Here is a 13,822-nt window from a genome sequence, read left to right on the forward strand (position 1 = left end):
ACACGTCGGTTGATACGCACGGCGGCATAGTGGAGCCAAGAGTATATCGCGGGATGCGCTTGAAGCTGTCGTCTACAGCAGTGGGACGCAGACACGAATCAGCAAATCAAATGAGCCCACGCGCGGCGCGTCGCGCGGCGATGCGGCCTGATGCGGCCGGCAGCATTGCAGCACTGCGGCAACTCGAGCCTGAATGCGAAGGCTGTCGGCAACTCAAGCGTACGCTTCACCGCTGTAAGTGCAACACTCTACATGTAAGCAGGTTTCGTGAAGCCAAAGCTCACCAAAGCGGGAACGCAACGCCGGCCAAACATGAGAGTCGGTTCTGCATCTTACAAATCCCGTGTTACAAGCGACTTGTAAGCGCAGGCGGCGGCGTCGACGACTTCAACGTGATCGACGTCGATTGATCGACTTTTGTTGGCAACAAGTAAGTTGTTGCCCACCACCACCACCACGCTGAGAGGAGCATCGGCATCGTTGGTAAATCGTTTCTTCATCATACTGATCATACTGTACCTCAAATCTGTCCGAAAGGGGGAACATGCAATAAAATATGATCACATCAAACGGTGAATAAATACCTTCAAAAAGATATGGTGCATATAACAGTGTCGACTACTGCATTGGGGGGAAAGCGTAATGTACCGTAGCTCCTCACAAACCTTACACAAAAAGGCTATCCCCAGCGTTCGCAGTCGCAACAGGCCATTTTGTTTTGCTGTGCGTGCTTTTCTTATTGAACGAGAGTCGCTTTGCGAAGACCTCAGTTCGTTCCAGGAAGGCAATCCAGCCTCTTCCAGTTTGGAACTGTGGTATATACATATTTTCGCCAAGCATCACTTCAACTTGGATCAGTCACCGTTCACGGATCGTCGAGACTAATTAATGTCGAGCGGTGCCGCCAGCCACACGCGCCTTACCTCGTCAGCGGTGGTCAAGTTCCACCAAATTCCATCATAGCTTCCACCTCTCACTTCCAATTCCGCCTCGACCTGCTCAAGCCAACAGCGCCATGGATTCCCCGGGCAAGACGGACAAGCTCGTCCAAGAAGACCCGCTCGAGATCGGGCGCGACGGCATGCCGCCCGAGATCTGGGACGATATGGTCAAGCACGAGAAGTTCATATACTTCTCGCTCATGTTCCTCAACGGCTCGGTGCTGTGGGCCTACTACTCGTGTCTGAGCGCCCAAGACTTCTACACGGTCGAGTTCCCGGAGTCCGGCCTCGACTTCTCTTTCCTGACCACGCTCTGCACGGCGTGGCCCATGGTCATCGGCCAGGGGCTGCAGATGGTCTTCGGACTGGACAAGAAGTTCGGCCAGCGCACGCGCGTGCACGTGGGCTACGGCATCTTCATGCTCATGGCCGTGCTCATCATGGTCTTCAGCGCCATCAACTTCTCGAGCCAAAAGACGGGCGCGATCCTCGTGCTGGTCTGCTTCGGGTGCATCGGCTTCGGCAATTCGCTGTCCGAGGCCACGTACTACACGTTCGCGGCGCTGTTTCCCATCGAGAAGTTCACCAACGGCGTGCAGATCGGCAACACGTGCGCCGGCATCCTCAACATCACGGTGGCCACGGTGCTGCGTCTCGCAGTCGGAGGCGTGAACCAGACCAGCAGCTCCACGAAGCTGAGCTTCTACCTGTTCTTCAGTCTGTTGGTCATCGTGCTCATTTGTGCCATCTTGCTGTACCGCTACTTGATCAGCCTGCCGTCGGTCAAGTTCCTCATGGACCGCAACGAGAGCTCGACCAAGGAGGAGCACCTGGCCAGCCAGTCGGTCGGCCGCACACTCAAGAACCTGGGCCGCATCTTCCGCATCATCTGGATGCCGGCGCTGGCTCAGTTCCTCGTCTTCTTCGTGTCGCTCTCAGTGTTCCCGGGCTTCGGCTGCGCGGCGTCGCGCAATTTGTTCCCGCCGTATAACGACGAGGCCCACACCCTCACGTCCACTTGGTACTGCTCGCCGGGCATCATCGGCAGCTACAACTACGGCGACTTCATCGGCCGGATCCTGTGCACGGCGGCGGTGTACCGCGTGGTGACCATGGGCTGGGCCTTCGGACTCTCGGTGCTGCGGATCGCCTTCATCCCGCTGCTGCTCATGGGCGTGGCCGGCACGTCGCTCTACTCGTTCCCGTTCGGCAGCATGGGCGCGCTGGCCTTCAACATCGTGTTGAACCTATTGATCGGCATTTCGACGGGCCTGCTCTCGACCGTCACCATGGGCGTGGCCCCGCGGATGTTGAAGCCCGAGGACCGCGAGTCGGGCGGCGCCGTTATGGTCTTCTTCCTCTTCCTGGGCATCGCCACGGGCTCCACCTTCGGCTTCCTGGTCAGCGACAACGGGTGGCTCGGACTCTAAAGCTTATGCTATGCACATGGCGGTGAGCTTTCATGTAGGCAAACTTTATGATACGAAATTGATGTCGATGAACTTTCACGAACTTGTCCATGTTGCACCTTGCAACAAACAGCTGCCGCTCTCCACGCGGTACAAGTCTCAGCATTTCAAGCCGCGATGTGTCGATGTCGGCGAGGTGGCCTGGCTATCGAGATGATCCATTTCTTCCCGCCGACACAAAGGACCCCCTCTCCACCAATGCACGGCACGTTTGCTTGACGAGAGTTAATCGGAGGAGCGGTTTGCATTAGTCTGCACCGCTCATTCCGAAATCCGCCGGTCAAGCATCAAGCGTTCTTCCTTCTCCCCGCAGCGATGGAGTCTCCGAGCAAGTCCGAGAAGCTCGTGCCTGAGGATCAGGTGGAGCTGGGCCGCGACGGCATGCCGCAGGAGATCTGGGACGACATGGTCAAGAACGAGCGTAACATCTTCTACTCGCTCATGTTCCTCAACGGCTCGGTGCTCTGGGCCTACTACTCGTGCCTGAGCGCGCAGGACTTCTACACGGTCGAGTTCGCCGACTCGGGTCTCGACTTCTCTTTCCTGACCACGCTCTGCACGTCGTGGCCCATGGTCATCGGCCAGGCTGTCCAGATGATCTGGGGCCTCGACAAGAAGCTCTCGCAGGAGTTCCGCGTGCGCGTGGGCTACGGCATCTTCATCCTCATGGCCATCCTCATCATGGTCTTCAGCGCCATCAACTTCTCCAACCAGAAGACGGGCGGCATCCTCGTGCTCATCTGCTTCGGCTGCGTCGGCTTCGGCAACACGCTCTCCGAGGCCACGTACTACACGATTGCCGCGCTCTTCCCCGTGCCCAAGTTCTCGCAGGCCGTGCAGATCGGCAACGGCACGGCCGGCATCCTCAACATCTCGCTGGCCACGATCCTGCGTCTGGCCGTGGGCGGCGTCCACCAGACGAGCAGCTCCACCAAGCTGGCCTTCTACCTCTTCTTCGGCCTCCTCATTGTCGTGCTCATCGTCGCGCTCTTCGTGTACCGCCGCCTAACCAGCCTGCCTTCCGTCAAGTACCTGCTCGAGCGCAACGCCGCGTCGGCCAAGGAGGAGAACCTCACGGAGCAGCCCGTGGGCAAGACGCTCAGCAACCTGTGGCGCATCTTCCTCATCATCTGGATGCCGGCCGTGACCCAGTTCCTCGTCTTCTTTGTGTCGCTCTCGGTCTTCCCGGGCTTCGGCTGCGCGGCCACGCGTAACCTCATGCCGCCGTACTCGGACGTGACGCACACGGTGACGGCCAACTGGTACTGCGCGCCGGGCATCGTGGGCTCGTACAACTACGGCGACTTCTTCGGCCGTATCCTCACCGGCGCTGCCGTGTACAAGTTGCTCAACAGCGAGTGGTGCTTCGGCCTGTCCATCGTGCGTCTGGCCTTCATCCCGCTGCTGCTCATGGGCGTGGCCGGCACGTCGCTCTACGCCTTTGGCCACGACGACATGGGCGCCATCGCCTACAACATCGTGCTCAACCTGACCATCGGTCTCTCGAACGGCTTCCTGTCCACGGTGACCATGGGCGTGGGCCCGCGTCTCCTCAACCCGGAGGACCGCGAGTCGGGCGGTGCCGTCATGGTGCTCTGCCTCTTCCTGGGACTTGCCGGCGGCTCCACGCTCGGCTTCTTCTTCAGCGACCAGGGCTGGCTCGGCCTGTAAGTTGGCTTCTTCTCTTCGAAGCCGCTTAGGTAGTGCGCTCTACACTCTTGTGTGTGTGAGCACGAAGAACTGTACATGCTTCCCCTCCCCATGCTTTACCTGTATCGTACTGCATGGCGAGCAACATTTTCAGTACACGAACTTCTTATACGTGGGTGGGTGTCGTTCGGGTCGAAAGGTGAAGCAGACAACAACCAACTGCCACCCGACCTCAGCGTCGAGCTCTTGCTCAACCGAAACACAAACAAACAAACGTGCCAAACATTAGAACGGTAGGCATCGATGCCCAACCTGCAGTAGTAAGCTTACCGAAAAGCGGCCGGGACCCCATCACAGGCGGCACTACAATCCGAGCAGCTTGACTGCTAACTGAGGACGTTGCCTTTTGAAAAGTAGGTGGGATGCAGTCGTTGAATTCAGGGACGGGGTCCTCTCCAGCTCAAGTTGCGTTGACCGTCGTCTCTCATGTGGCAGTTTGGCTCTACTTTCGTGCCGTCATTTGGAAGCTTTGACGATGCCCAGCCAACCTTCGCCGAAGAAACAGAAGACGCGGTGCAGCCCGAGACTGACGGCGAGGGCTGCTGCGGCTGCTAATGGGTTCCCTGAAGTCACTCCGGAAGATGCCACTGAGACCCTCACAACCGTCAAGAAGAGCTTGACGCAGTTCGATGGCCGAATTGCTGCAGCGCTCTCAGAACCGGTCGCTGCAGCAGCAGCAGACGCACGCGTTAGCTCGGAGATGGGTGTGGTGGAGGAGATATACTGCGAGAACTTCATGTGCCACCGCAAGCTGCGCGTGGCTCTTAGTCCTCATATCAACTTCATCACTGGCGAGAACGGAAGTGGCAAGAGTGCTATCATTGCCGCCCTTCAAGTCTGTCTGGGCTACAGTGCGCGCAGCACGCACCGAGGCAAGAGCTTGAAGACGTTGATCCGTCACGGCTTCGACGGCAACGCGCTGGTCCGCATCACGCTCCGCAACGATGACATTGGCAGCGACGCCTTCCGCCCGGACCAGTTCGGCCGCAGGATAATGGTGGAGAGGCTCATTCGTCGGGACGGAACCGGCTGAAGGACGAGCGCGGACTGCTGGTGTCCAAGCTCAAGACGGACCTGGACGCCATGCTGGATCACTTGAACATTCAGACGCAGGAGGCGCAGAGTGTGAGTTAAAGTAGTATTGTCATTTTGTTTGAATGAAGTCGTTAACTTGGCTCTACCGTGTTGTTCATAGATTGGAAAGCTGGAGAGTTATTTCGTTGTATTGAAAGCCGAGCTGGAGTGGGCGTTCGTGAGCGAGAAGGAGCAGCAAGTAGCGAAAGCGGAGACGAAGATCGCACAGAAGACGACGGACGCAGAGCAAGCCGCTGCAAGAAATGCAGCGGCACGAGTGGAGGTCGATAACCTGGAGAAGAGGCAGAGCGAGCTCAACTCGAAGCTCGAAGCGACCAGCAAGAAGATGGAGCAGTGCAACAAGAGCAAGATGGAGTTGAAGAACAAGATCCGCGAGCTTCGACGCCCGCTGCACCAACATTAGTCGGAATTGACGCTGCTCACTCGGTCCAAGCAGCGTGGAGCCCAAAACCTCGACAGACTCCAGCAAGCGTTGATGAAGAAGAAAGAGCAGCATGAAGAACTGCTGCGTAGAGCTGGGAGCCGAAACCTGCACGATCAACTGGAGCACAAGCGGCAAGAAGCTGCCCAAACGCAGCAGAGTATTCGTGACGCAGAGCTGCGCGTCCAACATGCACCAGGGGATGCCGACGACCTGGACGAGCGACTTTCTGCCTGCGCACGCCTCGTCCGCGAGTCTGAAGACGCCGTTCGATGTGTGCAACGCCGCCTCAGCTCTCTCCGGGGTCGGAAGAGCAACAGCTTGGCAGCGTTTGGTAGCCATATTGCGCACTTGCAGCAACTGATTAATACGAACCTGCATCGATTCACAGCTCCGCCTATCGGGCCTCTGGGGAGATTTGTGACGCTCCCGAAGGAGTTCATGCGCTTCGCCGCTGCGGTCGAGACAGCCTTGAAAGGGTCCCTGGGTCGATACTTGGTGGTCAATGGCCAAGATATGAAGCTGCTGGATGACTTGAAGCGCCAGGCCCGCTGTCTCCCGCGTGAGGCGGAGATCACCATCACAGAGCGCAGTGGCTTCCGATATGAGAGCCTGAACATGCCAGCAGGAGGCCTCGCCGCTCACGCGATTTGCAACATTCTCAGAGTGGAGAACGACAATGTGTTCAATACTTTGATTGATGAGTGTAGTATCGAGAGTAAGTTGGTGTTTGACGACCGCGAGGTGGCTGAGCAAAGGGTGCTGCAAGGCCCCAGTGGGAGCTTCAAAATGGCGAGGTTCGTGTCGGAAGTGTGCCTTGTGAGCGGGGACAAGTTCATTGTTCGCCAAGGGAACTTGGCGTATATTGCGAACAAGCTGCATGGACGCCGGCCCAGTATCTGTGAGGACGTGGACGGCGAGATCAGAGGACAGGAACAGCACCTGAACGTTCTACTACGGGAGCTGCAGGGCTTGCGCCACCAGGAGTCTTAGCTACGGGCAGAGAGGAATGCTTTACACCGGTTTGCCACACAGGAGAAGGCCCGCATTGACAAATTGTCGCTACGATACCTTAAGCAGAATACGGAGCTGCAGAGGCTCGAGGACGAGTTGTCGGACCAGCAGCAAGAGCACACGCTGGATACGACGGTGCTGGATCGCGAGATCAGCGACGTTCAGAACGAGTTGCAGGGCTTAGACGCCCGTGAGACCGAGCTGGAGAAGGCCATCTCTGCGTCGACTGACGCCTTGCAAGCTCCGCTGAACGAACTCGAAGTGCTGAACGCAGAGGAACGCAAGATCGCGGTCGAATTGAACGATCCGCAGCGCGACGCGAACGAGATCTACAAGCAACTTGGCGCGGTGAAGTCCAACGAGATCATGAGTCAGCGCCAGGTGGAGTCGCAAGCCTCGGTGACGCAGTTGAACCAACAGCTGCACTCCCTCCAGGAGGACCGTGATCGACAAGAGAAGAAGGCACTCCAGGTGTGTACCCGACCGGCGAGTATCCTCCCTCGATACGCTTATGAGAAGCGGTTGAAACAGGTCGAGAACCAACTTGCTACAGCTCACAACCGTCTGAATGGTCTGAGTTTGAGTGAGCTGAAGGACGACATGGAGATCAAGGAGATCAAGTACAAGAGCAAGAAGGCCAACAAGTTCTATCAGCACCTGATGCAGATTCGGAACATGCTAAAGGAGCGCAAGGCGACGTGGAATCCCTTCCGCACGGCCATCGCCCACCGCACATCCAACGAGTTCAGCGAGTACATGAACCTCAACAACTTCGTGGCCAAGCTTAAGTTCCGCCACGACCACCAGCGCGTCGAGATCGCTGTGCTTCAGAACGAAAAGGGCGCCACGAGCGCCTCACAGATGACGGACATGAAGGAACTGTCCGGCGGAGAGCGCTCGTTCACGCAGGTGGCGTTGCTGCTCGCTCTGGGCAAGAGCACCGAGTGTCCGTTCCGCATTATGGACGAGTTCGACGTCTTCATGGACTCGGTGAACCGCGATATGACCCTCCAGTTGCTAGTCGATGCGGCCAAGATGGAGGACAAGAAGCAGTTCATCTTCGTGACGCCGAACAACATCAGGTGCGTTATCGGGTGTTGTATTGTGGCTATGTGAACTTCTGTGTTGACTGGCAATGCTATGTTGATCTTGCAGCACTTTGCCGTAGGATCCAAGGGTGAAGGAAGATCCAGACGATGGACCCACCACGAGACCGAGACGGAAGCGCGGACGCGCCGTGAGGGTCCAAATCTGCCTTCGAAATGCCGATACTGGTTGGTTTTGGAATGGAAGAACGTATCTGGGGAGGTATTTAGGTCGACGGCAGGAATGGTTGACAAAGTGGAGTAGCGAAGGATAGGAGCTTTTTGCGGTCAATCAATTTGCTGCTGTCCCTTTGACGAAAACTAAAATTTGTTCGATACTTCACTACTCGAATATAAGTTTGCAGGCGGCATCCTCATGCATGGAGCCATCTACTACAAGTTTTGTGAAAATGTATTTATCAATGTGTAGCAACATGAATCAGCGCTATCCACGTTGCTTGATAGTGGTCATGGTACGCAACAAAGTGTTTGAGGTGGCCGTCTTTTAAAAAAAGACGTTGAGTTTTAAAAAAACTCTACGCCATTGACTGCGCTATACTTGGTACCGACCGTACTGTACCTTCACATTCGACTGATGAAAGACAGGCTAACGCCGAACAATCACTCGAGGCGATGCCACCGCCGCCACTGAGTACAAAATGCTACTGTATTGAAGGGGTCTAATACACGTACTGCATGCACAACAACCCAAAAGCTACAGCAAAGAATTATGGAGCTGCTGTACATTTCATTAGTCGAGTGAATTTTGCTATGTGCTCACTGGCAACGGGTTGCAATACACGAAAAAAAAGAAACAGTCATTCGCATCGTAATGACATACACGCACGCACGTTCACACGCGCTGGTTTGAAACTCACGGAGTGCTGACTGTTGGCGGGAAGCAACGGAAGCTTCCGAAGCGTGCCAGTCGCTGCCATGTCAAGTGTGCGCTTGGTCCCGCGATTGTGCAACCGGCTCAGCTGTGGACGAAAGATTCGTGCACGTGTCGCGGTGGTCTGCTTGCGCAAGTGTACAAGTGCGGCACGCAAATTACACGAGTTGCTGGTGCAGCACTGTAGGACCCTTCTCATGTGAGGGATGCCTCCACGGACGAGTTTAGCATCATTCTTGACGATTCCGCCTGCTAACGGCACGCCACCCCGCTCCAGGCCAGCCGCCCACTGAGAGCGAAGCTATCAACGTTCACCAACTCGCTTTAGTACGTGTACGTGTAGCATCATCCGTCTTGGTCCAAAGATGGTTTACCAGTCCAGTTGGGTCCTCGAGTTGCAGCGCGTGCTGCCTCGGCTCGTCTGGACACTGACGGCGTTGAATACCTCGCCTCCCTATCTTCCTATCCGAGGCGGGGTTGCGGCTGGCTGAGCATGTAAGATAGTAGTCGACGCCTTTCAACAGCTGGGAAGTCTCTCATAGGTCCGACAAAAGTCTCTCATTTAATTTTGGTCTTAGAAAGGGACGACGAGGATCGTCCTCCTGCCTCGAAGCCGCGCAGCGACCGATAAAGCTTGGTCTTGGCGTACACCTCATGCACGTCCACGATAGTGGCGCATTTGGCGCTGATCTCTAGGCGCTACGGCGACGGCACAGCTCGCTATGGCGGCTCCAAATCTTAGCCTTCTTCCCAAGTTGAAGTGGGTCGGGATAGGGGTATTTTTTGCTAAGTTCATGAAGCCAGTGCGCACCTATCCGATCACAAAGACGGTGCATTCACTCCAGTATCTGGACTATTTATTTTTTCGAGTTTTATTTTACTCCATTATCTGCACTTAGTTAGATTGCTGAGGTAACTTTCGCATGGTAACTGTTAAATGTACTATAGCATCCCCTCTCCTGTTAGGTGCGGAACGCATCGTTATTTTCAACTTCGTACTTACATAAGGCGACTACCGACGAGCTCCATCAGGAATCGGTGTCATTCGTCAACTCACCGGCAGCAGCGCAAGCAAGCCTCTCCAAGAAGCCCCAAGCCTCTCTCTCTCAACACACACCACAAGCATGAAGGCCGTCACCGGTATGCAGAAGCTCCGCCCCGTCGCCTCCAAGCTGCGCGGCGTCACGACCCGCAACGTCTGGACCTCGCAGCAGGTACGGGACCCAATAGATACGTAGCTTGTCAACCGTTGCGCTAACGGATCCTCTTGCCATCGCTGCAGTACATCGACCGCGAGGAGCGCTGCGGCGCGCACAACTACCACCCGCTGCCCGTGGTGCTGACCAAGGGCCGCGGCTGCAAGGTCTGGGACGTGGAGGGCAAGGAGTACTACGACTTCCTGAGCGCCTACTCGGCCGTGAACCAGGGCCACTGCCACCCCAAGCTCGTCAAGGCGCTGACGGAGCAGGCGCAGACGCTCACGCTCACGTCGCGCGCCTTCTACAACAACGTGCTGGGCGAGTACCAGGAGTACATGACCCAGCTCCTGGGCTTCGACCGCATCCTGCCCATGAACACGGGCGTGGAGGGCGGCGAGACGGCCATCAAGCTCGCGCGCCGCTGGGCCTACGACGTCAAGGGCGTCCCGGAGAACAAGGCCAAGGTCATCTTTGCCGAGAACAACTTCTGGGGCCGCACGCTGAGTGCCGTGTCCTCGTCGAACGACCCGGCGGCGTACGGCGGCTACGGTCCGTTCATGCCCGGCTTCAGCAGCATCCCGTACAATGACGCGGACGCGCTGGAAGCCGTCTTTGAGAAGGAGGGCAAGAACGTTGCCGCCTTCATGGTGGAGCCCATTCAGGGCGAGGCTGGTGTCGTTGTGCCTGACGAGGGCTACCTCAAGCGCGTGCGTGAGCTCTGCACCAAGCACAACATCCTTTGGATTGCCGACGAGGTGCAAACCGGTCTGGCGCGTACCGGCAAGATGCTCGCTGTCGACTACGAGAACGTCAAGCCGGACATCGTGATCCTCGGCAAGGCCCTCTCGGGCGGCATGTACCCCGTGTCGGCGGTGCTGACCAGCCACGAGGTCATGCTCACGATCAAGCCCGGCCAGCACGGCTCCACTTACGGCGGTAACCCGCTCGGCTGCAAGGTCGCTATGGCGGCCATGGAGGTGATCCAGGAGGAGAAGCTCGCTGAGAACGCCTTCAAGCTTGGCCAGAAGTTCCGTGGCGAGATGGAAAGGTGCGTTGCGTTATCATACGCTATTGAGGACGTGTTGCTGGATCTCACTAACATTATTCACTGGTTGTTGTGCGCGTGTAGCTTCAAGTCGGATGTGCTCCAAGGCGTGCGTGGCCGCGGTCTGCTGAACGCGATTATCATCAACGAGCGTCCCAACCAGCCAGACGCTCTGCAGCTCTGCATGAACCTGGCCAAGAAGGGCCTGCTGGCCAAGCCCACCCACGGCAACATCATCCGTCTCGCTCCCCCGCTTGTCATGAACGAGAAGCAGCTGGACGAGTGCACGTCGATCATCAAGGAGGTCCTCACGGAGGCGGAGAAGTAGAGGCCACCGCAGGACACGCGCACTTCAGGATCCTGTGGCGAACGATAAGCTACAGACAGATAAGATGGACGCAAATGCATGTGCCTTTAGGGAAGTTACGCATTAAAATAATGAAATCTAAGATAGCATACTCCATAATGGACTAAGATGCAAGTAAGCTATCATGATGCAACAATGGCACGCTTGTCACTGCTGACCGCTGCTGCCACGCATCCCGAAAAATAATAATACCCGAAAATATAACAGTATTTTCGGATACAATACTTTATTTAGGGCATCGCCGTTTGTTTTATCCGAAATTTATGTAGCCGAGTTCTAAAATTCGGTATTTTACTTCTGCTCATCCTGCTCCAACCATTAGTTGTGGTCAAACATCGCGCTCTACCAGCGTAACTTTGCCGTTAGCCTCCCCTTTCAAACAAGCACCACCCAGCACGCGCATCACGACTCGACGTTAGCACCATGACCGACAATCTCCTCGCTGGCCCCGCTCCGAGGCCTACCTTCTCGCCCAGGCAGATTGCTGCCTTCTACTTCAAGCCCTGCCTGGACGAGGAGGGAAAGACGACGGGCTACTATGCCTGCAAGACCTCTGCTAAGCGCCGCAAGCACGCGCCCAAGTCAGGCTACAACAACTTGGTGTCACACGTGCGGACGGCGCACCCCAACTACGAGAGCGACATGCTCGACGCTAATGTCGCTGCGACGAGGACCCTACTGCCGTGGGTCACCCAGAAGGCCTCGAACCGCTACGCGTGGCTGCGCTGGATCGTCACGGGCAATCTACCGCTGTCTTTTGCGAGTCCAAGAAAACGCGACAGTACGTATTTTCATATCTATTTTGGTGATTTACATGTGTGCTAATGCCGTATGTTATGTAGATACACGAAGCTAAATCCCATCTCCGTGGAGACGCTGACCGCCATCATGGAGGCCGTGACCAAGGCCATGGAGACGATGATCGGAGACGCCATGCCCGAGCGTTTTGGTCTGGTCCTTGATGGGTGGACCCACGGCACGGAGCACTACATGGCAGTGTATGGCTGTTTTGAGACGGCGACAGGCCCCCAGTACCCGCTGCTGTCGTTAGCGCCTGTCATGGATGAGCCTGACGACCAGCTGAGCGCTGACGGCCATCTGACGGCGATTAAAAGGTTCCTACCCTTTTTGGTAAGTCTATCTCCGGATGTCTATTCCTGGTTGGTGACAACTGCGGAGTAAACAAGCGGCTGGCGAACCTACTCGGTGTGCCGCTAATCGGCTGTGCCAGCCACCGCCTGAACTTGGCGGTGCGAAACTACTTGGAGCCCCAAGACAGCATCCTCGAAGAGGTCCAGCAGCTTATGCGTAAGTTGCGGACTTTAAAACAAGCAGCCAAGTTGCGGTAAGTACTCTGTTTGCTATTTTATTTGGTTTTTGTATTGGTACTAAATTGGTCTTTGTTTTTGGGTTTTGTTCGAAATTAGTGCCAAGACCCCATTGGCCGCTGTCCTCAGACAGGACACGCACTGGTCGTCGACCTTTTCAATGCTCAAGCGCTATTTTCGGCTCCGTCCGTTCATTTCGGCGGACGACGAGGAGCTCGCGGACTTCCTTCCGTCACGCTCAACCCACCCCAAGCTGGAGACTTTGCTGGCAAGCCTCCGGGACGTCGAGTCCGTGTCCAAGCACCTGCAGGGCGACGGCCTTACGCTGCTGGACGCTCGTGTCCTATTCGACGAGCTCCTCAAGAGCCACCCCTCGTTCGCGAAGTATCTCGGTAAGGATCATCGCTCACTCTGCGTCTGATGGTATTTATACTTAGCTACTGCGTTTTATATGTTTTTATTTATGCATAGCCACCGACGCGGATATAGTCCACTCCGCCGTCTTCGAGCAGGCGGTCGTCAAGGTGCTGGACGACCAGGCGGCCCTGCTGACGGACGACGAAGTCGCTGCGCTGGAGCCGTTCAAGCGCACGCAGACTCATGTGGAAGGCGTGGACTGCACGCCGGCGGACAAGGAAGGGTTCGCTGTGCTTGCGCTCAAGCGACGCAAGGTAGCTGCTGCGCCGGCCACGTACGAGCAGCTTAATGCGATTCCTCCTACCTCAAACATGGTTGAGAGGCTCTTCAGCATTGCGCGCGCTATGCTGCGCCATGAGCGCCACCGCCTCTCCCCCATGATGCTAGAGATGATATTATTCCTCAAGATCAACAGCTCGTACTGGGATGTTGCGACCGTGGAGCAGTGCCTGTAAGTAGGTACAGTCGTAACATGCTTGCAGTAATTTACTGTGTCAACACTATGTCTTGCGTTATTTATTCAGTCTGCTACTCAGATGCAATGCAATATTTATTATGGTGTCCTGCAAACAATAGATATATATCGTATTTTCGGCATGCCTGGCTGCTGCCAAGCAAGTTGATAAATTGGGCTTTCACGGCTATGGTGAAAGTTGCGATTTTGTTAGATTCCCACACTTTTCATAAGCTGAGGGAGGCCAAACAACGGTGCTGAGGGGCGTTCTTAACCCCTCTAACCCCGTATTCTGTATCCTACAGAATAAGCATTATTACAGGACAAAATATCTTGCAAACTTGGCTTCAAGTTCAAAAGTCGCATATTTCTTTTTGTACGGCCA

At 56.0% G+C, this 13,822-nt stretch overlaps 6 protein-coding genes across 6 annotated transcripts; all 6 read left to right on the forward strand.

Moving 5' to 3' along the window:
- Positions 1–1,015: 1,015 nt before the first annotated feature.
- Positions 1,016–2,371, forward strand: PHYSODRAFT_525302 (hypothetical protein; the record flags this gene model as incomplete). The annotated part of the gene is made up of 1 exon (XM_009537518.1): positions 1,016–2,371. One exon carries the CDS (start codon positions 1,016–1,018, stop codon positions 2,369–2,371), a length of 1,356 nt encoding a protein of 451 aa, XP_009535813.1.
- A 354-nt stretch (positions 2,372–2,725) lies between these two features.
- PHYSODRAFT_564898 (hypothetical protein) lies at positions 2,726–4,230 on the forward strand (the record flags this gene model as incomplete). The annotated part of the gene is made up of 1 exon (XM_009537519.1): positions 2,726–4,230. One exon carries the CDS (start codon positions 2,726–2,728, stop codon positions 4,079–4,081), a length of 1,356 nt encoding a protein of 451 aa, XP_009535814.1. The 3' UTR covers positions 4,082–4,230.
- Positions 4,231–4,595: 365 nt separating this feature from the next.
- PHYSODRAFT_318872 (hypothetical protein) lies at positions 4,596–7,766 on the forward strand (the record flags this gene model as incomplete). The annotated part of the gene is made up of 5 exons (XM_009537520.1): positions 4,596–5,117; positions 5,183–5,245; positions 5,316–5,617; positions 5,738–6,622; positions 6,644–7,766. The coding sequence occupies 5 exons, from the start codon at positions 4,596–4,598 to the stop codon at positions 7,764–7,766; spliced, it is 2,895 nt and encodes a 964-aa protein (XP_009535815.1).
- Positions 7,767–9,688: 1,922 nt separating this feature from the next.
- Positions 9,689–11,332, forward strand: PHYSODRAFT_355945 (hypothetical protein). The gene is made up of 3 exons (XM_009537521.1): positions 9,689–9,841; positions 9,910–10,874; positions 10,956–11,332. Exons 1-3 carry the CDS (start codon positions 9,752–9,754, stop codon positions 11,197–11,199), a joined length of 1,299 nt encoding a protein of 432 aa, XP_009535816.1. The 5' UTR covers positions 9,689–9,751; the 3' UTR covers positions 11,200–11,332.
- Positions 11,333–11,661: 329 nt separating this feature from the next.
- PHYSODRAFT_461345 (hypothetical protein) lies at positions 11,662–11,847 on the forward strand (the record flags this gene model as incomplete). Its single annotated transcript, XM_009537522.1, has 1 exon — positions 11,662–11,847. A coding segment is annotated over one exon (186 nt), but the record flags the coding sequence as incomplete, so codon positions are not given.
- A 279-nt stretch (positions 11,848–12,126) lies between these two features.
- PHYSODRAFT_525912 (hypothetical protein) lies at positions 12,127–13,438 on the forward strand (the record flags this gene model as incomplete). The annotated part of the gene is made up of 4 exons (XM_009537523.1): positions 12,127–12,244; positions 12,418–12,583; positions 12,666–12,958; positions 13,056–13,438. 4 exons carry the CDS (start codon positions 12,127–12,129, stop codon positions 13,436–13,438), a joined length of 960 nt encoding a protein of 319 aa, XP_009535818.1.
- Positions 13,439–13,822: the final 384 nt, after the last annotated feature.

Source organism: Phytophthora sojae, assembly GCF_000149755.1.
Source record: "Phytophthora sojae unplaced genomic scaffold PHYSOscaffold_10, whole genome shotgun sequence".
In the NCBI taxonomy this organism is placed as follows: domain Eukaryota; phylum Oomycota; class Peronosporomycetes; order Peronosporales; family Peronosporaceae; genus Phytophthora; species Phytophthora sojae.